At 42.2% G+C, this 21,361-nt stretch overlaps 1 protein-coding gene across 1 annotated transcript; it reads left to right on the top strand.

The window, feature by feature from the left end:
• Positions 1 to 3,703: 3,703 nt before the first annotated feature.
• cdk15 (cyclin-dependent kinase 15) lies at positions 3,704 to 19,911 on the top strand (the record flags this gene model as incomplete). Its single annotated transcript, XM_079263843.1, has 13 exons — positions 3,704 to 3,880; positions 7,001 to 7,141; positions 7,226 to 7,320; positions 9,984 to 10,063; positions 10,815 to 10,909; positions 11,068 to 11,130; positions 11,236 to 11,359; positions 13,450 to 13,570; positions 13,643 to 13,736; positions 14,132 to 14,195; positions 14,865 to 14,913; positions 15,504 to 15,646; positions 19,809 to 19,911. The coding sequence occupies 13 exons, from the start codon at positions 3,704 to 3,706 to the stop codon at positions 19,886 to 19,888; spliced, it is 1,326 nt and encodes a 441-aa protein (XP_079119969.1). The 3' UTR covers positions 19,889 to 19,911.
• Positions 19,912 to 21,361: the final 1,450 nt, after the last annotated feature.

Below are 21,361 nucleotides of genomic sequence, written 5' to 3'. Positions count from 1 at the left end.
AGGGTTGGACTCCGCCAAGGCTGCCCTTTATCACCGATTCTGTTCATAACTTATATGGACAGAAGAGTAGAGCCGCTGCTCCTCTGCATCGAGAGGAACCAGTTGAGGTGGCTCGGGCATCTGGTCAGGATGCCTCCTGGACCTCCCTGGTGAGGTGTTCCAGGCACGTCCCTCTGGGAGGAGACCCCGGGGAAGACCCAGGACACGCTGGAGGGATTATATCTGGCCTGGGAACGCCTCGGGATCCCCCGCAGAGTTGGCAAATGTGGCTGGGGAGAGGGAAGTCTGGGCTTCCCTGCTTAGGCTGCTGCCCCCACGACCCGACCCCGGATAAGCTGCAGAGGATGGATGGATGGATGGATGGATGGATTAGTGGAGTTTGTGCGGCATGTCTTATTCTGCTGAAAGCTTCTGTCTTTCTGGAACCTTCCCAGGCTCTGCAGCAACAACATTGTGAACAGAGAACCCTTTAAGGACGCCCGTTTTGAACTGCGCTGAACACCTCATCGCCAGGAACGAGGCATTATGCACGCATTCACATGAAACGGTTTTAAATCAGGAATAAACTTGTTTACAGACATAATACTAGCTGTCAGGCTAATTAATTAATTATTTATGGAATTTACTGAAGACCTGCAGATATTAATTGATTATTTTGCTGATTAATTTGGTGACAAATTGTAACTTTGAATTTGAAAATTAAAACATTATTACTGATTTTTTTAAAAAGTGTCCATTTGTCATCCATTTAAACTGCATTGCCATCATAAAAAGCTTTTATTTTGCTTTCAGTCTAGCAGTTTGTACAGAATATAACCAGTTGTTTGTCTATTTTCTGTGGAAAATTATGGTAATTTAGATTAAATATGCATTGTTTAGCAGATTTTACTGCAGGCTTTTTATTATTTACTGCTGGTTTAGGAAAGTAATAAAAGACTTATTTAACATATGACATAATGGTGATATAGTTAACATGGCCGACTACAGAAACACGGCTGTCTGGATATAGAAAAACAAGGAATGGGATGTGTTCAGACCACATCGTGTACCAATATTACCATACTACGATCAATATTACCATACTACTACCTATATTACCAAAGTACTACCTTTATTACCATACTACAACCAATATTACCATACTACTACCAATATTACCATACTACGATCAATATTACCATACTACGACCAATATTACCATACTACTACCTATATTACCAAAGTACTACCTTTATTACCATACTACGACCAATATTACCATACTACTACCAATATTACCATCCTACTACCAATATTACCATACTATGACCAATATTACCATACTACGACCAATATTACCATACTACTACCTATATTACCAAAGTACTACCTTTATTACCATACTACGACCAATATTACCATACTACTACCAATATTACCATCCTACTACCAATATTACCATACTATGACCAATATTACCATACTACTACCTATATTACCAAAGTACTACAAATATTTCCGTACTACGACCAATATTACCATGCTACTATCTTTATTACCAAACTACTACCTATATTACCATACTACTACCAATATTGCCATACTACTACCAATATTACGATACTACGACCAATATTACCATACTACTACCAATATTACCATACTACTACCTATATTACCAAAGTACTACCAATATTTCCGTACTACAACCAATATTACCATGCTACTATCTTTATTACCAAACTACTACCTATATTACCATACTACTACCAATATTACCATACTACTATCAAAAACCTTTACCTTGTTGTTACATTTGTTTCTATCTCTTTGCTGTAGGTTCTAGGCCTGACATTTTAACCTCAGATATAGTGTCATTACTATTATGTACCCCATGTTACTATCATGATATAACCTTGTAATTACACTGGTGATAACAGGAATTATGCAGTTATTACTTCTGTATAGCCATCATGTTACCACACTGTGGTAATATTTAAAAGTAAAAGGCTGTAGCTCAATTTAAAGACTAACTTAAAGATCGGGTGGTTTTGCCCAAATGAGCTGTGCTGAGTGGGAAAACGTAGATGAAAAAGAAGCTGTCATAATGTTTCTGTGCAGATAATAACAAAAGAAAATCCAACTGGAAGACTTACTGACAGGCTCAGATTAGACGGTCAAAGCAGCTGAACTGCTCTGCAGTGTACCAGGGTTTTTCTTCTGTGGTGTTCTGGAGCTTGGAAGCGGCCAAATTCAGATAAAAAGTCACCTTGTTGATCTAAACTGGATGGTGAAGATTTAAACCGAAAGGCTGGAGCTCTGTTGGCGACACCATGAATGACGAGGATCAGGTGGTTTAATTTTCCAGGAGAACGAGGAAGCGACCAGAATGAGTCTCTGCCATGCCAGAAATAATCTCCACTGGTCACAGACGTCCGCTTCAGGTCCGAGGTAAAAGCAGCGGCCATAACTTTTTCCTCAGGTGATGTCTAACTGAAGGGCTTGCAGAATTACACATTATAAAGAGCGTGATGCAGCAGGGTTCTTCTTCCATGGGTCCAAGTAAAAAACAAAGAGACTCAGGAGATTCCAGACAAGAAACTCTCTGTTAAGCCTATTTTCCATTCATCAAAAAACCTCACCAGTCCCCACATTTTTCATGCAGTGGGAGGTTAGCTCAGTCATGGGTCCAATGACTGCAGTTTTTTCAGCTCCAATCCCGTTTAGGAACAGTGGGAAGACAAGAATCAGACGCACTGGGGCTTGTGGTGGAGGATGAACAGTTGGGGCAACAGAAGTAGAGACAACTCTGTCTCACACAAAGACTCTGAAAATAAACTGCTTTCAAGACTAGAAGCTATTTTCTGTTCTGTTAGACTCATGTTAAATGATGATCTGTAACATGGTTATCAGGCACTCAACATAAAGCATAATTCAGCGCTATGATCCTTTCATGTCGCCCTACATCGGCTCTGTGAGGTGGAGACACACTGGACCAGACATGTTTACAGGTTTGTTACAGTGAGAGATCTTCTGTAAAATAAAACAAAAGGCTGTAATGGCTCAACTTCTTCCACACCTTTCTTCACTGTCTGAGCAAGATCGAAGCAGTAGAACATAAAATCCTCCCAGTCTTCTGCAGGTTCAGGACCACCTTCAGCACCGTAACGAGACTGTAAGTAAATAATTAACCTGCAGTGGCTTCCTGCTGCCACCACGATAACTATCAGACCTCAACTCTCATACACCAACAGCAACACTCCTTGATCTGAAATCCACGTTTTATATGAATGGAGGTCACCAGATAGTCACCATGACTCTGTCTTTCTACATTGGCTTACAAAGGGGAAACATCTACCTACAAGGTCTTCAGGAGGTGTCTACAGACGTCTTCCTCCTGCTTGCTTCACAGGTCAGAACCTAAAGGAATAATTAAACTTTTGGCTGCCATCAGTCATTTGATATGCATATGTCAGGTAGTCATGGATGCTCCTTCTGGGTAGAAACTGGAACACCTGGATGCATCCTCTCCTGGAGAGCTGCAGTGGCAGTTACTGACCACTGGAGGGCAGCAGACGCAGTACTGAGCCTGTCAGTGCTGAAAGGAGACTGTTGTTCTCTGCTGCGAGTATGAAGGGAGGTCATGAGACCCTGTTCGTCCTGAACCATGTGAGTCATATGAAACTAAGAGGAAGAGCAGGACTCACACAGAGAAGAAGAAAAGATGGAGGACCTGTTCCACTGTATTCGGGCGACTGGCTGCTGGCTGAGAAGGTGTTGCTGTGGCAGGGAAGAGGAGGATGAAGAGGAGAAAGAAAATAAGGAGGATGAGGAGGAGGAACAAGAGGAGGGGATCAGCCTGAGTAAAAACAGAAGCTGGACTTCCCTCCCGCCTGCTGAGGTATCCGTTCAGACTTCAGGGACCTTTAAAATCAAATGATCTGCTGCAGAAATAGCACTGCTGGAGTTAATCTTCCTTTCTGACAAGCCAGGCGTCTCTTTACTGCTTCTAAAGGGGGTATCACAGTGTTTAAGGTGGTAATTACAATGTTTCAGGGTGTATATCAGGTTGTTTAAGGTGGTCATAGGATGCTTAAGGTGGTATTTCAGGATGTTTAAGGTGGCATCAAACTGTTTATTGTGGTGCAGGAACTCCCAGCTGGAGTTGTTTGGATGTTTCAGATGGTATTAGAACTTCAGCACGGTGTTCTAAAGGTTCTTTCCACTTTAAAGCCTGAGATGAGAAAAACTGGGGAGAAAAGTTAGTTTTTTAATCTGAGGTCTTTATTTTGTCTTTAAACAAAATTAGAAAGAAAGGCAAACCCTGTTTTTGTATTTTAACCATTTATTAGCAGCTTCTTCCATACTCTTGGCTATACTCGCACAGATATGTTGCAACCACATCTGGAACAAGATTTTTAAACTCCTTCAGAAGAAACCACTGCCGGAACTGCTCTGCCCACAGTCTGAGAACTACACGAACAATTTAAAAATGAATCTCCTTGTGGTGAGCTTATTTCACATAGGTTTGCTTCTTATGCTTAAAGATGCTACAAAAGTGCTGCCGTTAAGCTTCTGGCACTAACTCAGAAGCATGTAAACTATTCTTAACAGCGCTGTAATCAGAGCTCTTCTCCTTGGTTAATGCAGAGTACCAGAGTACCACCTCAGGGTTACGAAGAAAACAACAAAGTGATGTTGATTTCTCAAGCACCCACAGTATAACTTAGCTGGGCAAGCCAAAAAGCTATGTAGCAACACAAAAAGCCCCACCAAGCACAGGTGTTACAGGTGTCTAAAGTGCCATTGAAGGTAATATCAAAGCTGTCTAAGTTTGTATCAAAGGTTTCTAAGTTAGCATCAAAGGTGTCTAAGGTAGATTCTAAGGTGTCTGAGGTAGCATCAAATGTGTCTAAGTTAGAATCAAAGGTGTCTGAGGTAATAGCAAAAGTCTTTGATGTGGCACTTAAGGCATCAAATGTAGCATCAAAGGTGTCTGGGGTAGCATCAAAGGGGTTAAGTTAGAATCAAAGGTGTCTGGGGTAGCATCAAAGGGGTTAAGTTAGAATCAAAGGTGTCTGAGGTAGCATCAAAGGGGTTAAGTTAGAATCAAAGGTGTCTGAGGTAGCATCAAAGGGGTTAAGTTAGCATCAAAGGTGTCTGAGGTAGCATCAAAGGGGTTAAGTTAGCATCAAAGGTGTCTGAGGTAGCATCAAAGGGGTTAAGTTAGAATCAAAGGTGTCTGAGGTAGCATCAAAGGGGTTAAGTTAGAATCAAAGGTGTCTGAGGTAGCATCAAAGGGGTTAAGTTAGAATCAAAGGTGTCTGAGGTAGCATCAAAGGGGTTAAGTTAGAATCAAAGGTGTCTGAGGTAATAGCAAAAGTCTTTGATGTGGCACTTAAGGCATCAAATGTAGCATCAAAGGTGTCTGGGGTAGCATCAAAGGGGTTAAGTTAGAATCAAAGGTGTCTGGGGTAGCATCAAAGGGGTTAAGTTAGAATCAAAGGTGTCTGAGGTAGCATCAAAGGGGTTAAGTTAGAATCAAAGGTGTCTGAGGTAGCATCAAAGGGGTTAAGTTAGCATCAAAGGTGTCTGAGGTAGCATCAAAGGGGTTAAGTTAGCATCAAAGGTGTCTGAGGTAGCATCAAAGGGGTTAAGTTAGAATCAAAGGTGTCTGAGGTAGCATCAAAGGGGTTAAGTTAGAATCAAAGGTGTCTGAGGTAGCATCAAAGGGGTTAAGTTAGAATCAAAGGTGTCTGAGGTAGCATCAAAGGGGTTAAGTTAGAATCAAAGGTGTCTGAGGTAGCATCAAAGGTGTCTGAGGTAGCATCAAAGGGGTTAAGTTAGAATCAAAGGTGTCTGAGGTAGCATCAAAGGTGTCTGAGGTAGCATCAAAGGTGTCTGAGGTGGCATCAAAGATGTCTGAGGTAGCATCAAAGGTGTCTAAGTTAGAATCAAAGGTGTCTGAGGTAGCATCAAAGGGGTTAAGTTAGAATCAAAGGTGTCTGAGGTAGCATCAAAGGGGTTAAGTTAGAATCAAAGGTGTCTGAGGTAGCATCAAAGGTGTCTGAGGTAGCATCAAAGGGGTTAAGTTAGAATCAAAGGTGTCTGAGGTAGCATCAAAGGTGTCTGAAGTAGCATCAAAGGTGTCTGAGGTGGCATCAAAGATGTCTGAGGTAGCATCAAAGGTGTCTAAGTTAGAATCAAAGGTGTCTGAGGTAGCATCAAAGGGGTTAAGTTAGAATCAAAGGTGTCTGAGGTAGCATCAAAGGTGTCTGAGGTAGCATCAAAGGGGTTAAGTTAGAATCAAAGGTGTCTGAGGTAGCATCAAAGGTGTCTGAGGTGGCATCAAAGATGTCTGAGGTAGCATCAAAGGTGTCTAAGTTAGAATCAAAGGTGTCTGAGGTGGCAGCAAAGGTATTTGATGTGGCACTGAAGGCATCAAAGGTGTCTGAGGTGGTATCAAAGGGGTTAAGTTAGAGTCAAAGGTGTCTGAGGTAGCATCAAAGGGGTTAAGTTAGAATCAAAGGTGTCTGAGGTAGCATCAAAGGGGTTAAGTTAGCATCAAAGGTGTCTGAGGTAGCATCAAAGGGGTTAAGTTAGCATCAAAGGTGTCTGAGGGAGCACCAAAGGAGTTAAGTTAGCATCAAAGGTGTCTGAGGTAGCATCAAAGGTGTATGAAGTGGCAACAAAGGTATTTGATGTGGCACTGAAGGCATCAAAGGTAGCATCAAAGATGTCTAAGTTAGAATCAAAGGTGTATGAGGTGGCAACAAAGGTGCTAATGTGGCACCGACGGCCTCGAGGGCGGTTTCAAAAGTGTTGAAGGTGGTGTCAAAGGTGTTTAAGGTCACATAAGGGGATATCAGAGATGTATAAGGTGGTATCAAAGGTGCTTTATCAGAGTTTTTAGCTGGTGTTTAATATGGTTTCACAGTTTCTAAAGTTCTGCTCTGTGTTTAAAGGTTTTAGCCCCACGTTGTATCTTGTCCTGCTGACCAAGTCTCTATCTGTGCCCCAGACGGATCCAGACCAGTCATCGCTTTCTGAATCTCGGGCCCACTGGTTCCACACTCTGCAGGTCCGGCGGTTCAGAGTTCATCGAGAACGCAGCAACAGTGACCCCCTGAGAGGAACAACCGGCCAGGATCGTTTCACCTGGGTCAGCTGATGAGTTAAACGGTGTGAGGTAATGGCTATGTAACAGAACTGGTGCGCTGACATGTAATGTGTGTGCTCTGCTCAGAAACCTGGTTTGGAGTTCGGAGCGGCCCAGTCATACCTGAGTCTGGAGAAACTAGGTGAAGGAGCATTCGCTTCAGTCTACAAAGGCATCAGCAGGTCAGATATTTGTTCTGATCACTGTTCCATCATAACACACAGTCTTTTCATTAGATGGAAGGAGCAGAACACATGATTCTGTTCTCAGGTTGAAGTCTTTTGGATTTACTGTCATCACAAGCATTTCCCACATCTTATAATATCTCATTCATTAAAAAAGGCTTTACAGTGAAACTTTAGTCTCTTTTCAAAGTTTAAAAATGTTTCATTATCATCCTAACCACTTAATCCAATGAAGGGTTACAGGGAGGCTGGAGCCTATCCCAGCAGTCTTTTGGGTGAAAGGCAGGGTACACCCTGGACAGCTCGCGACTCCATTGCAGGGTCAACACAAAGGCACACAACCGCTCATGCTCACAGGCAATGTAGAGTAACCAATTAACCTAACCAGTCTGTGGATGCTGGGAGGAAACCAGAGAGAACATGCAAACTCCATACAGAAAGGCCACTGTCCAAGCCTCCCCCGAGCCAGGAATCAAACCAGCAACCATCTGGCTGTGAGGTCATAGTGCTAACCACTATGTCATCATTGTCGTTTTATAAAACTAAATATATTGGTATTTTCATTTAACTAAAAAATTAAATATGCTTTTTTTTGTATTATTTCTATTATTTATTACTTTGTCCATATTTTATCTATAAATAGTTTAGACATAATTTCAATTTTCAGACTTTATGTTACTACTTTTTCAAATTTATTTATCTATTTTGTATTCTTTCTTCTATGATGTAAAGATTTATCCTCATTTTTTGAAATACTAACATTAATTGAGAAATTACTTTCACAATTATATTTTTGACTATTTTAGCATTTTTAATTTGTTTTTTAAATTTATCTAATAGAGATATTCTCCTACATAATTTTGATCCACTAGTGAATCCTTGTGAAGCGGTCTCTGTTACGCCTTCTTCTTCTCTGTGGTAGGACTTCTTCCAGCTTTTGGTGAATAAGGTCTCTGCTCTTAGATCTCCTCTGTTTCAGCCTGCTCAGGAACCCCCAGTTCTTCCAGCAAGCTCAGTGGCCTTTAACCAGTTTAAGCCTGTTACACTTCCTGCACTTATTGAAAATGTTGAACACTTTCATCCTGCTGTCTGTCCATCTGTCCATCTGACTGCATCCCATCTCGTCTGTTTAGAAAGGCCATTACCTCATTGGGTCTTTTATTGTGTTCCTCTTAAACTTGTGTCTTAGTTCTGGAGGTGTGCCGTCCTCTTTTTGGCACACCAAGGTGAAACCTCTTTTAAAAAATAAAAGTTTAGATGGTTTTATCTAATTTTAGGCCAATTTCTAAACTCTCTTTTATTTCCAAGGTTTTAGAGAAAGTTGTTTTTAACCGACTCCAAGAACGTTTGAAACCGGCCAACATTGGTAAACTGGTTCAGTCTGGTTTTAATCCTTTTCACAGCACTGAAACAGATCTTTTAATAGTTTTAATGACATTCTTTTAAACCTTGACTCCGGTATCTGTGCCTTTCTAATTCTTTTAGACCTAACAGCAACGTTTCGTCCAGTAGATTGTTCTATTCTTCCGTCACGTCTCAAACACTGTGATGGTATAAAAGGTACAGCTTTGGACTGGTTTAAATCGGACCTCACAGACGGATCTTTCTACGGTGTGGTGGTGTGGAGCAGAACTGCAGTCCAAGGCAACATTACGATGGAATCTGGGAACTCTATATTAAGCAGGGAGTAAGTCCAACATCCAACAGCGTAGTCAAGGAGACAGGCAATGGTCATACACAGAGCGGCAGAGATTAAACCACTTATCTGAGAAGGGCAGGCCAGAATCTGTGGTCATTCAGAGGAGGAGTCGTTGTCCAGGTAAACACAGAGGGAGAAGGATCTGACGTGGACAAGGCAGGGATAATCCAGGGACGAGACTCAGTCGTTGACTAGAGAACAGGAAGGTTGAGAAAAGGCTGGATATCCACAAGATCTGCTGAGCATCCGGCAGGGAAACAGAAGCAGGAGAGGGTTCAGGTAGAGCAGCAAGCAGGTGAAGATGATGAGCTCGATGAGGGGGTGAAACGTCCAGCAGAGAAGCCATCATGACAGCTGTGTTTTATAATAATTTAATCTAGTTAGGTCTGTGATGGACTGACGAGCTGTCCAGGGTGTACCTCGCCTTTCGCCCAAAGACGGCTGGGATAGGCTCCAGCTTCCCCGCGACCCTTCATTGGACTAAGTGGTTAGGATGATGAATGAATGAACGAATGAATGAATGAGTTAGGTTTGGACTTCAGGGCCAGCGTACATGTTTATATTTATTAATCATATTATTTTTATTACTATAGACTGTCCAGGTTACCTGCCTCTTGCACAACAATTCCAGCTAGCCGTGACCCTGAATTGGTCTAAATAGTTGGGAAAGCAAAAAAAACGGATTCATTCATTCATTCATTCATTTTGTTTTATTGTCTTATTCATTATTAGTTTTATTTTATTATAACAAAAAGCCTATATTTACTCTGATTATTTTACTTTATGAACAATATTGCACATTTTACATTTAATTCCGTTTACTTTTATTTGTCACAGTGATTATTTTTGGACTTCATTATTACCATTTTAATACTAACGACACTGTAATCTGCTGGTATTGTGGCTCTGCCATCGGTTCGTAGAGCTGTTATCAGTGATTATCTTCTCTTTTTCTGTGGAGGATAAACGGACAGCTGGTGGCTCTGAAGGTCATTCGCATGAAGACAGAGGAGGGCGTCCCATTCACTGCTATCAGAGAAGGTGACCAAGCAGATCCTGCACCACATCGGAGAGCACAGCTGTTACTACTCTGACTGTACAGCAGTAATGAGACATGGCTAACACTCCTAGAGCCACTGGGGAAACAGCTTTTACCAGAACAAGCTCAGAGTCACATCGAGGAGCTCCGTCTTTATGAATAAAGTCACAATATGTAGACATCAGGGATCCTCAGTCATGCAGGTTTTCCTGGCTACAACACACCTGACTCAGATCAGTGTGTGATGAGCAGACTTGGTCTGAGTCAGGTACGTTGCAGGGGGGAAACACCTAAAACCTTGCAAGACCCCAGATCTTAAGAACCAGGATGGAGGATTCTGTTAAAGCAGCAGCTAAACTCATCTGGATGAAGGGTGTCAAACTCCAGTCCTCCAGGGCCGGTCGGATCCGGCAGGTTTTTGTTGTTTCCCGCTACCAACGCAGCTGATTCTAATCAAATGAATCCAGCAGCTTCTTGTCACCCTGTTAAGTTTTGGTCAGGTGTGTTGGAGCATGGAGACAACAAAAACCTTCAGGATACCGGCCCTCGAGAACCAGAGTTCGACACCTGTGGTCTAGATGTTTGCTTAAAACAGCTGAAGGAAATATTTAATATCATGTCCTGTCAGAGTAACACACACTGCTGCTCCGCTGCAGGGTCGTCCATCATGCAGCACACAGGCGGATTTACTGACATAACCTCTATGCACTCACTTATCTGTGTGTGTGTGTGTGTGTGTGTGTGTGTGCACAGCCTCTCTGCTAAAACGTCTGAAACACGCCAACATTGTCCTCCTGCACGACATCGTCCACACCAGAGAGACACTCACCTTCGTCTTTGAATATGTGGTGAGAAAGATTATTATCAGTAACACCAGCGTGTGTGTGTGTGTGTGTGTGTGTGTGTGTGTGTGTGTGTGTGTGTGTGTGTGTGTGTGTTTGTAGCTGCTGCTACTGGACTGATGATGAACATGTTTGTGTTTTAACTGATTTAAATGTCGTTGCAGCAGACAGACCTGGCTCAGTACCTGACCCAGCATCCCGGCGGTCTCCACTCTCAAAATATTCGTGTATGTTCACACAGCAGGGGGGGTTGGGTTGGGGAGTGGGGGGGGGGGGTGGGGCGACACAGCAAAGTCTGCAGTGTGGAGTGACGGCGCTGCCTTCCATTGCAGATCTTCATGTTCCAGCTGCTGCGCGGTCTCTCCTACATCCACAGCCGCAGGATCCTACACCGAGACCTGAAGCCTCACAACCTGCTCATCAGCTACCTGGGAGAACTCAAGCTGGCTGACTTCGGTAGGAGAGCAGCGCCCCCTCCTGGCTGCTCACTGCAAAACAAAAAGCTGCTCTGCAGGGATGCAGCAAACACCTGCAGCATCAGTCAACACACGACTCTTTTTGCTCACTGAGAGCTAAAATTTGTGGTTAAATTACAGCAGTGTGTAGAAATATTACATCATCTGAGGCCTTTGTCCAGTTTGCATTTTCATGCATGAGTGAGTTGTCTGTGGATACTCCAGCTTCCTCACATTGCCAAAACAACATGCTCACTGGGTCACCTGGTGGCTTTAGTGGTTGTTTGCCTCTGTGTGTGTCCTGCAACCGACTGGCAACTTGTCTGAGGTGCAGGCGGTCTACTGGCTGCAGGGACCGGGTCCAGGCCCACAGCAAGCGTTCACGATGACAGCAGGATGGATAGATGGATGAATTTAGTATGAAAATCTACTTAAATGCTCCTGAAATCAATTGAAGTTAAATCAAAGATACTTTCTTCATCCTCGAGGGGAAATTCAGAGTTCCAGCCAGCTCGTCCAAGGTCAGACATACAGACATGTAACATTCATGACAAAAGAGTAATACAGAACCAAGCTTAAGCTTAGGCCATGCAGCTAGTTTACCGGCGCTACATTACTATAGATAAGAACAGAGATACATTAGGATAATAGGAGGTCGAGGTAAAAAAAGGTCATGTAACTTCGGACATACAGAGTAAAAAACCTCATACACTGAAGCACAAACTAAAACAAGACACACAAAGTCCAGGGAGGCGGTGAGTCATGTGGGAGGCGACTGGGGGCGGTTGAGGAGGGGGGAAAGAGCGAATCCAGATATGATTGTTGTTTGGGTTCCAGGCGAGGAAAACAATTTGCCCTTGGCCTTGAGTCCATAGCCGTTCTCAGGCAGGCAGCTCCTGACAGCCGAATAGGGGGGTCAATTTCCACCGATCCTAGCAGACCTCTTCTCCATGTTGTTATCGATTCTGCGGACCACCTCCGGGACCTCGGCCCAATGTCCAGTGTGGACCAGAGTGGCATCCTGCTTACGGTTGAATCCAGTCAACGCATGAAGTAAAACCATTTAGTTTCAGCTGTTTATGTAGGAACATTTATTGTGTTTGTTGACAGAACTGGTTCCAGAACTGGTTCCAGAACTGGTTCCAAAACTGGTTCTAGAGCTGGTTCCAGAGCTGATTCCAGAACTGGTTCCAGAGCTGGTTCCAAAACTGGTTCCAGAGCTGATTCTAGAGCTGGTTCCAGAACTGGTTCCAGAGCTGGTTCCAAAACTGGTTCTAGAGCTGGTTCCAGAGCTGATTCCAGAACTGGTTCCAGAGCTGGTTCCAAAACTGGTTCCAGAGCTGATTCTAGAGCTGGTTCCAGAGCTGGTCCCAAAGCTGGTTCTAGAGCTGGTCCCAAAGCTGGTCCCAGATCGGGTTCGGAACCAGAGCCAGACTCATCAAACCAGTTCTATCCTGGCACCAACTCTTTGCTGGACCAGAGTTTGGTGCTGCTTCCCAATGTCTGCATCAGCAGCTGGTTGTGGGGTTACCTGGCCAAAATATGAGTATTGAAAGTTTTCCTTTGTTTTGTTTTGTTTTGTTTTACAAAGGTTTTTTTTTTAAACATTATGACAAATCTAATAAAAAAATTAAATAAAGCATATGACAAACTGTTCATAAGGAGTGGGTAGAAGCATAAGCTTCTAATCCGACCAAACAATAATAACAGAACTACTCGGCTTATGCAACATGTCTTCATTCTAAAACATGATCTCTAAGATTAAAATAATCAATTATAGTGATGGAATAATGCAGTAATAATAACAATAATAATATTACAGCAAATTAGTTTAACAAGTTTTACAAAAGATTTCTGGAGACCAGAAAAAGGAGCAGCAGCAACGAACGACCCAAAAGAAACCCAGATTTCCAGATCCTGATTTCTCTTCTTGGTGATCGGCCGGTGATGACGCAGCCCCGACAATGACCGGTTCTTTGCCAGCACCGGAGCTGAATCACCTAAGCACTGGTTCTAGCACCAGAACCGGTTCTTCTTTGGTCGAAAAGCCCTAAGTGAGGTCCTGTCTGTGCTGTTCTGGTTCTGTTTCAGGTCTGGCTCGCTCTAAGTCCATCCCAAGTCAGACATTCTCTTCGGAGGTGGTGACGCTGTGGTACCGGCCCCCCGACGTGCTTTTGGGCTCCACAGACTACTCCACAGCTCTGGACATGTGGTCAGTGTGGCTGTTAGATACCGACACCTGACCTGAGTAATGGGTCAATAAAGTTTGTCTCCTTTGAATCAGGGGCGCCGGCTGCATCTTTGTGGAGATGCTGCAGGGGACGCCAGCATTCCCAGGAGTCTCTGATGAGCGGAAACAGCTGCAGAAGATCTGGGCGGTCAGTGATGCTGTGCTGTTATTGTAGCCTGTAATGCATCTCATGCATCTCATGGAAGTCCTGTTGAAATGCACAGAAAACATCTGGAAAGGTCACAGAAAACAGCAGCTTCTTTATCTTTTCATACACTACCAAGTCCAATTCTGGATCACAAGAAAGCCGAAGTGTATGCCAGCAGTTAGCTGGTGGCAACCTGCACCAGCAGCTAACTGCTGCAACCTGTTCAGGTACCTGTCCATCACCTGGACAGATCAGCAGAGCATTGCAGGCTTCTTTATTGTCTTCTGTTGACACACCGTTTGCATGATGCAGACTGGATCCTGTCTGTAGTGCAGAGTTGTGTGTAAGACTCTAATGTAATAATGTGTTGATGTAACAGCTCTGACTACCTGCAGGTCCTGGGCTTTCCCACTGAGGAAAACTGGCCTGGAGTCAGTCTGTTGCCTAATTACCGTGAAGGTGCGTTTACCTGCCAGTCTCAACATGTTAATATAAACACGCACTACAGTTCATATTAACGTCAGTTTGACTTTAACCAAATGAATGTTTTAAAGCAGTAGTTTTATTGTAGAGCTGTTTATTTAATCACTTGTTTCTTGATGTTTACAGATTTTCAGAAGTGGTTTGTTGCTGTTGGTGAACAGCATAGTGATGTTCTTCATGTCTCCAGACTTTTTTCTTTTTACAGTCAGTTGTTTTGTTTGTAGTTTTAGCAGCATGTTAGCATCATTTCTTTGTGTTTATAGTGTTTTTCTTGATAGTTGTGATGTTGTGGTTAAATTTAAAGATTTGCAACTTCATGTTTTAAAGAGTTGAACTTCAGCTTCGCCTGCTGAGACTGAGATAATAAGATCACAGTCGTGTAAAGGAAAAAACTGCAGGATGGTCTGAAACCAGCTGCAGTTTGCAGCTAACTTAAGTCCTAAACCCTCTAAATAAAGACAATCTGAATATATTATATATATAATGTAAGTTGGTGTTTGTCTAGAACAAGCCAGTAGACGCAGCTGGAATTTAAGTTAACTGAAGTCACTGCAACTTCCGGGTCAAACCAGCAGAAGCTAAACCGTAACACATTATGAAGTTAAGTTAGCATGCTAACATGTGCTAATCCTTTGCTTTCTTCAGAATGGTTTCTTCACTCCAAACCAAAAGAGTTGAGGACTGTTTGGAAAAGGTAAGCTAATTGTTCTCAACATGTATGCTAAATAGTTAACAGGATTTAGCCCTTTAGCATGATGTATGCTAAAAGAAAAAAAGAAACATCCCGCTAACCGTTGTATAAATTATGCTAAAGCCTTTATTTATTTGTCCTGCTGCTTGTTTCTGTCGTGATTAACTGAGTACAAACCAGCTTTCCTACACAGTTTTAAAGAAAGTGTGAAAAATACAGAAATACTTTACAGCTACAGTTCAGCTTTATTTGTTTAGCGTCGCTTCAGAACAATGTCATCTCAACAAACTTTACTGACACACCAGTTTGAGCCAATTCATGATTAATAAACTTGTTAAGAAATGTACTATTTCATAATAAGAATGGATAAAATGAGTACAAATAAATCTTTGTCCAGCCTGTTGCCATGTAGCTTGTAACAGGAAATCTGAATGTTTATACTGTGAGACAAATGAACTAAGAAATGATCATATTTTTAGTCTAGAAGGATCTGAAATGTCCAGACAGCCAGTAACACTGGAAGAGAGTCAACATTAATGTGCAGGTGTAGACCAGTTAGGACCAGGTCTTTCTTCTGTGTTGATCTGGACCAGGTTGGAGCAGCTGCCCTATAAGACTGAAGACCTGGTTCAGAAGATGCTGAAGCTGGTTCCAGCAGAGCGGGTCTCGGCTCTGGAGGCCCTGCAGCACCCGTACTTCAGCATTCTTCCTCCTCCCATCATGCACCTGCGAGACAGTAAGAATGTCTTTCTGTTTAAACCGGTGCCAGTAGGTTCTCATGTTTACAGTCTGGAAGGTTTTGATCTGTTTCATGCTGGCCTTTCTGTTAGTCATCTGAACTGAACCATCTCTCTGGAAGCCTTTCTTCTGATTGGCCAACATTGGAAACCTGTGGAGCTGCAGCTCCCATGGCTTCTGCCATCTTCTGCACTGCATACCTGCAGCAGAATAAGATGTCAGCTCATATAACAACTTTTTACGACACTATAAAAGAGGCGCGTTGACATAAATTCACACCAACCACAGTCATATGTAAGAATTACCATGAATTGCATAATAATGTGCAGAGAGAAGCAGCAGTGAGTAGTGAGTGAGTGTATAACTGGTTTATAAAGAGTCTTTATGAAGAAGAAAAGAACATTTATGGCTGAGATGGTAGATCCATCGAGCCTTTAATGGCTTCAGTTATCAGCTGGAACAACTCTGCAGGAAACGTTTACACATAAATACCTGATGCAATGTGTGCGTAGTGGACTGCAGTGTTTTGTGGGAGGACTGATGATTCAGAAAGTTTTATTAGTTCATGTATTGAGGACTAGAAAAACAGATCATCTCCATAAAAACTCATTTTATAATGTACACTACCAGTCAAAAGTTTAGACACACATTCCCATCCAATGAAATGTAAAGAATTCTGATCCAGTTAATAAACAACTCTCCCCAGAATGGGAAGCAGGAAAAGCCATTTGGCTGTATCACAGGCAGACAGTGATGGGAGTCTGACTGTTGTGTTGCATGATGCATGTCTGACTTTTAAAAAACTGTTGGATCAGGATGGATCATCAGTGAAATTTTCTATTCTATTCTATTCTATTCTATTCTATTCTATTCTATTCTATTCTATTCTATTCTATTCTACAGTCATGTAGCAGACGCTTTTATCCAAAGTGACGTACATATGAGAGTGAGAACAACACAAGCAAGAAATCAAACAGTAGAGGACATGACAGGAAGGTGCTGGTGGACTGCTGGAGTCCAGTTGGATGCCGGTCTTGAAATGTAGTGATACAGGCTTTCTTTTTTTTTTTTTTTTATCTGCTCCTCCCACAATATTCCCTATGTTAAAAAAAAAAAAAAAAAAAAGAATCCAACAATATTTGTTGCAAAGAACTGCAAGCAGACATGCCAGTAGGGAATGCCAGTAGGGAATTGCAGTAATCGATGCGAGGCATGACCAGAGCCTGAACCAAACGCTGAGTCGTGTGTTAAGTCAGTTACGTCTGATTCTCTTGATGTTGTAGAGAGCATATCGGCAGGTACGGGCAACCGAGGCAACATGGACCTTAAAGGTAACTGGTCATCCACCATGACACCCAGATTCTGGGCTTTTTCCAGTCTGTGTTAAGAATGTTCCATCCTCCACAAGAACAATTAAAAAGTTCTTTTTTTGTCTGGTCAGTACACGAGAAGCTTTGTCTACAGCGGTCACTGCAGCGGTGGAGGCCACTGCGAGCAGGGATGTTGATGCTTTTATGTACAATCAACCTGGTTATTTAGTATTTTACAAGAAAGCCAGAAGTAAAATGTTTAAACTTTCTCAGCAGCTTGATCAGCGGTTTTTATTAAAACAATCTGTTTAACTTGCATCAGCGGAACTGCAGAAATGGCAACTGTCTGCTTCATGCTTGTTAACCCATGCCCACCTGAAATCACACAATACTTCTTGTTGCCCCTTGCGAACATAGTTCTGCTGGGTTGCTGTGTTGAGAACATGCAGCAAGACATCCCCAACCATGTCCATGACAACTAAATGACTTCTTTCTCCTCTCAGGGCCTTGAAAACAGTCCTCCCTTCTCGCAGAGGATCAAGTAGGTTCAAGTGCATTGGGGATCATTTTGAAGTCAACATTCATGAGAGAGATAGAGTGACAACTTGCAAGCAAGGATGGCGTCGTATTAGCTTTAAGGGTATTAGAGGTTGCAGTGGTTGCCATGGACAACGGAAGAGTAGACGTTTGTTACCATCTTGGTAAAAAATGGTGCCAAAACTGACCAGAAATACTCAGCAGGAGGCCACGATGTATTCCAGATGTTCTGGGACAGCTGTTGCTATATTAACTGTTATATAAGACACTCCCATAAGTCGCACCCTTCCCTCTCTATAACGCACAGTTCCAGCCAGGTCAATATAATGACCAGTAATGAGAGGTGGGGGTTGTTATTACAGTTTTTCTCATGACTTTGATGCATTGCTCTCAACAGAACACGTTAGTGTGTTTCTCAAAACCAACTTTTTGCCACGCTGCTTCCATCGTTCACCTTTAGTGGCACTTCATCCAGATTTCTGGCACATAAATCATCTAACTTGCATACTTTGCTTGACTTTAGCTCAACTGGATTTAGCTTTATCTTATAACTGAAGCAAGAGTTTTGTCCAACTTTAAACATGGCGGCAGACTAGAAGTCCCCAGGAGGACAGACTTCTCTGCTTCTGTATTGTCTCCACTGTTCTCTGATTTTTGCTCTATTTATTCTATGAGTCGGTGTCAGACAGAAAAGTTCTGTCATATTGATAAATCCGCTCACCCCGTTTGTTGACATGAGCCACAGAGCTGTAGCAGGATGGGGAGGCGACTTCGTTCAGGGCGTTTTGCTCTGGTTGACCAGCACTGTCATTGCAAACTCACCACATTGTCTGAGCTCTGCAGCGAGTAAAAGGTAAAAAAAAAAACCTTCTGGCCTCTGCAGGAGCTTCCTCTGTAATCAGAGCCAATTGGCAAGAACTCTGAAAGAAAAAAATTCAGATTAATCTGTGATAAAACAATAAACTACATTAATTCATGGATACTGTTCATCAGATCTACCACCAGTCTTTGTGACCAGTCGATGGCGCCGGGCTTCCATGGAAGAATGAACTGGTTAAACAGACTTTTTTAAAAAAAACATTAAAAAAATAGTTGAGAGACTCTGTTTGATGTTTCCTTAAGTTTCCAAACCACTAGGATGAAAAGAATAAACTAAATCCATTAATCACAGTTGTAATGACGTAACATAAACCCTTCATGTTCACACTAACAAACAGGCCAAAAAAAATGTTTCTCTGTGTTTTTCCCTTTGTTTTTGACAAAATAAAGAGAATAAACGTTTTTAGCAAAAAAAAAAACAGAACAAGTTAATAATAACACGAAAACAGTGAAATGGTTGAAATGTGAAACAGTAGTGTTACAACAAACACCTAGTTTGGGTTTACAAGCCAAAAACCAGTTGGTAGAGACGCTAAAGCAGGTGTCCTTCCCCAATGTTTCAAATAAATAAATCAATGTTACTGCAAATACACCTCTACCAGATGGTAAAGGGGACCTTATTTTGTCCCGTTTAGCATCCATGTCGTTTTGACCAGTTTCTATAATGGCTACTTTAGCTTGTAGCTTTTTTACCCAGCCAGGCTGTTAGCTAGCTCCTCGTTAGCCTCGTTTCCAGTATGCGCCTTCCCTGGTAATTCAGACTTCGTCTTCCTTTCTTTCCCTTTTGTATTTTGTGTTTTATCCATGCTGAATATCTGCCTATCGTTGAGTAATATCTATAGAGGTCCTATTAGTTTTTTTAAAACTTGTTTGACCAGGAGCTCCTTGTTTTAGCTTCCTATCGCTTCATTCACAAACTGGAAGTCCTCGGTAGAAGGCACCTTATAACTTCTCTGCGATGTAATGATGAGATCACAAGTCTGCTCTTTGTCTTAGCTGGTAGTTTACCATCAGTAGGTTGCTGCTGGGATGAGATTTACAGGCCACAAGGTGCAAAAGGTAAGAGCAGATGTTTCCTGGCTGTCAAACATCAATGTGGGGATCTGGAGTTAGTCCTTTTAGGTTACAACTGAAAAAAGGATGGCCTGATAAGTTTGGTACCAGGTAGAATGTGTATAAGAAGTTTGTTTGCTTGGTTGTTTTCATTCCAACAGCTTTGCTTTGTGTTTTGGGGGGGTTGATGACTAGTTCTGATAAAGAAAAAGACCGTCTGTTAAAGAAAGAAGATTTGTTAGTCCACTCATAAACCCCATGGTTCCTTTCCTGTGTACATCTGGAGGGGTTCAGTACACTTAAAACCTTTTAATTTAATTTGAACATCTACATCCATATATATATACAGAAAAAGCCACTTCTAACTTTCTTGTTTTTCAGCCGTGTCCATCTTTAAAGTTCCCGGTGTCCGTCTGGAGACAGAGATCAGAGACATCTTCAATCCTGGACGGAAGGCGTAACCACCTCTGCAGCCTGCTGCCGGGTGCTGGTGATCAACCAGATACTCTGACTGGATGGATGGATGGATGGATGGATGGACAGATGGATGGAAAGAAGGATGGAAGGATAGATGGAAAGATGAAAGGACGGATGGAAGGATGGATGGAAAGATGAAAGGACGGATGGAAGTATGGGCGGACCAAAGAATAGATGGACAAACAGACAGATGAATGAAGGAATGGGCGGACGAATGGTCGATGTATGGTTCTTCTGTGTGACTAGCCGTTATGAAATTACTTGAATCCAAAGAGCACATTTACACAACATACAGCACTGATCTGTAAGTTTGGTAAATTCTGTCAATAAAATGCTTGTCAGTGAGTTCATCCAGTCAAGGTAGAACTTTGTTTGTACCAGATCGTTTTGGACATCTGATAATTTGATGACAGGAAAATGTGTGAAAGCATCAAACTGAAGTCTACACCTTTGGTTCAGACTGGGCAGTGGAACAAAAAAATGTTTCCATGTGACTATTTTTATGATGATGTATTTGTTCATTTCTCAGGAACAGTAAAAAGATATATGCTCATATAGAACCACTGAGACTTTGCATCTTGGCAATATAGCATTAAGTAAATTCACAACTGTTACTCTCAGTTAGCTTTTTCAAGTAAAAAAAAAAGGAAGAACATGTAAAGTAGTAAAATATGAACAACACCAATAAAATGCTAAGTTTACAACATATAACAAACAATATGAACATAATATCGACCATCTGTCATCACAAATGGAAGGAAAACGCATACACACACACACTTTCCCATTGGATTTAATGACCTGTTACAGTCTGCTGATCGTAACATTCTTGGGGTTAAAGACGTCGTCATCTACCTGGTTCCAAGAGCTCATCTCCTCTGGACCAATCAGGAAGTACTTTCAGGATCATGTGTTCAGGTATGTTATTGTGGTCCGTAATTATTCTAATGTCAATTGGCTACATAGTTTTTGTACATACGCAGACATAGTTCGGCGAGTTAAATCACTGAAATATCCCTCTGCTAAGGTGGTCACCATAGCAACACGTTAACCAAATGATCCAGATAAGCTGGCTTTTAACAGGTCACTGAGAGAAACACGCTGTCGCTTGACGATGGCTTGTTTAGCATAAAGATTACATCAAGGCCAACATGAAATCGTTCCCATACTTCAGCATATTCAGCAAGTGTTGTAAATAAGAAATACAAAAGTGTTCAAATGTGTGGGACCATGTTATAAGTGGATCAAACAACTCGGGTCTGTGGATTAGACGGCTGTAATGCACTTTGAGTCGTAGTGTTCTAGACTCTGCACCGTGCATTATAACCATCTAATGCATGGCTGTTCATTGTTTAAACCTTACTTATGGGACATGGTCCACACCCACCCGGATTTATAACTAACAGACCAGCTTCTTCGAGTGAAAAGTTGTGTCAGCAGCACTGGAGTACCACAAA

This window comes from Telmatherina bonti, assembly GCF_933228915.1.
Source record: "Telmatherina bonti genome assembly, chromosome: 24".
Lineage (NCBI taxonomy): Eukaryota > Metazoa > Chordata > Actinopteri > Atheriniformes > Telmatherinidae > Telmatherina > Telmatherina bonti.
This window is presented reverse-complemented; position numbering and strand designations above follow the sequence as displayed.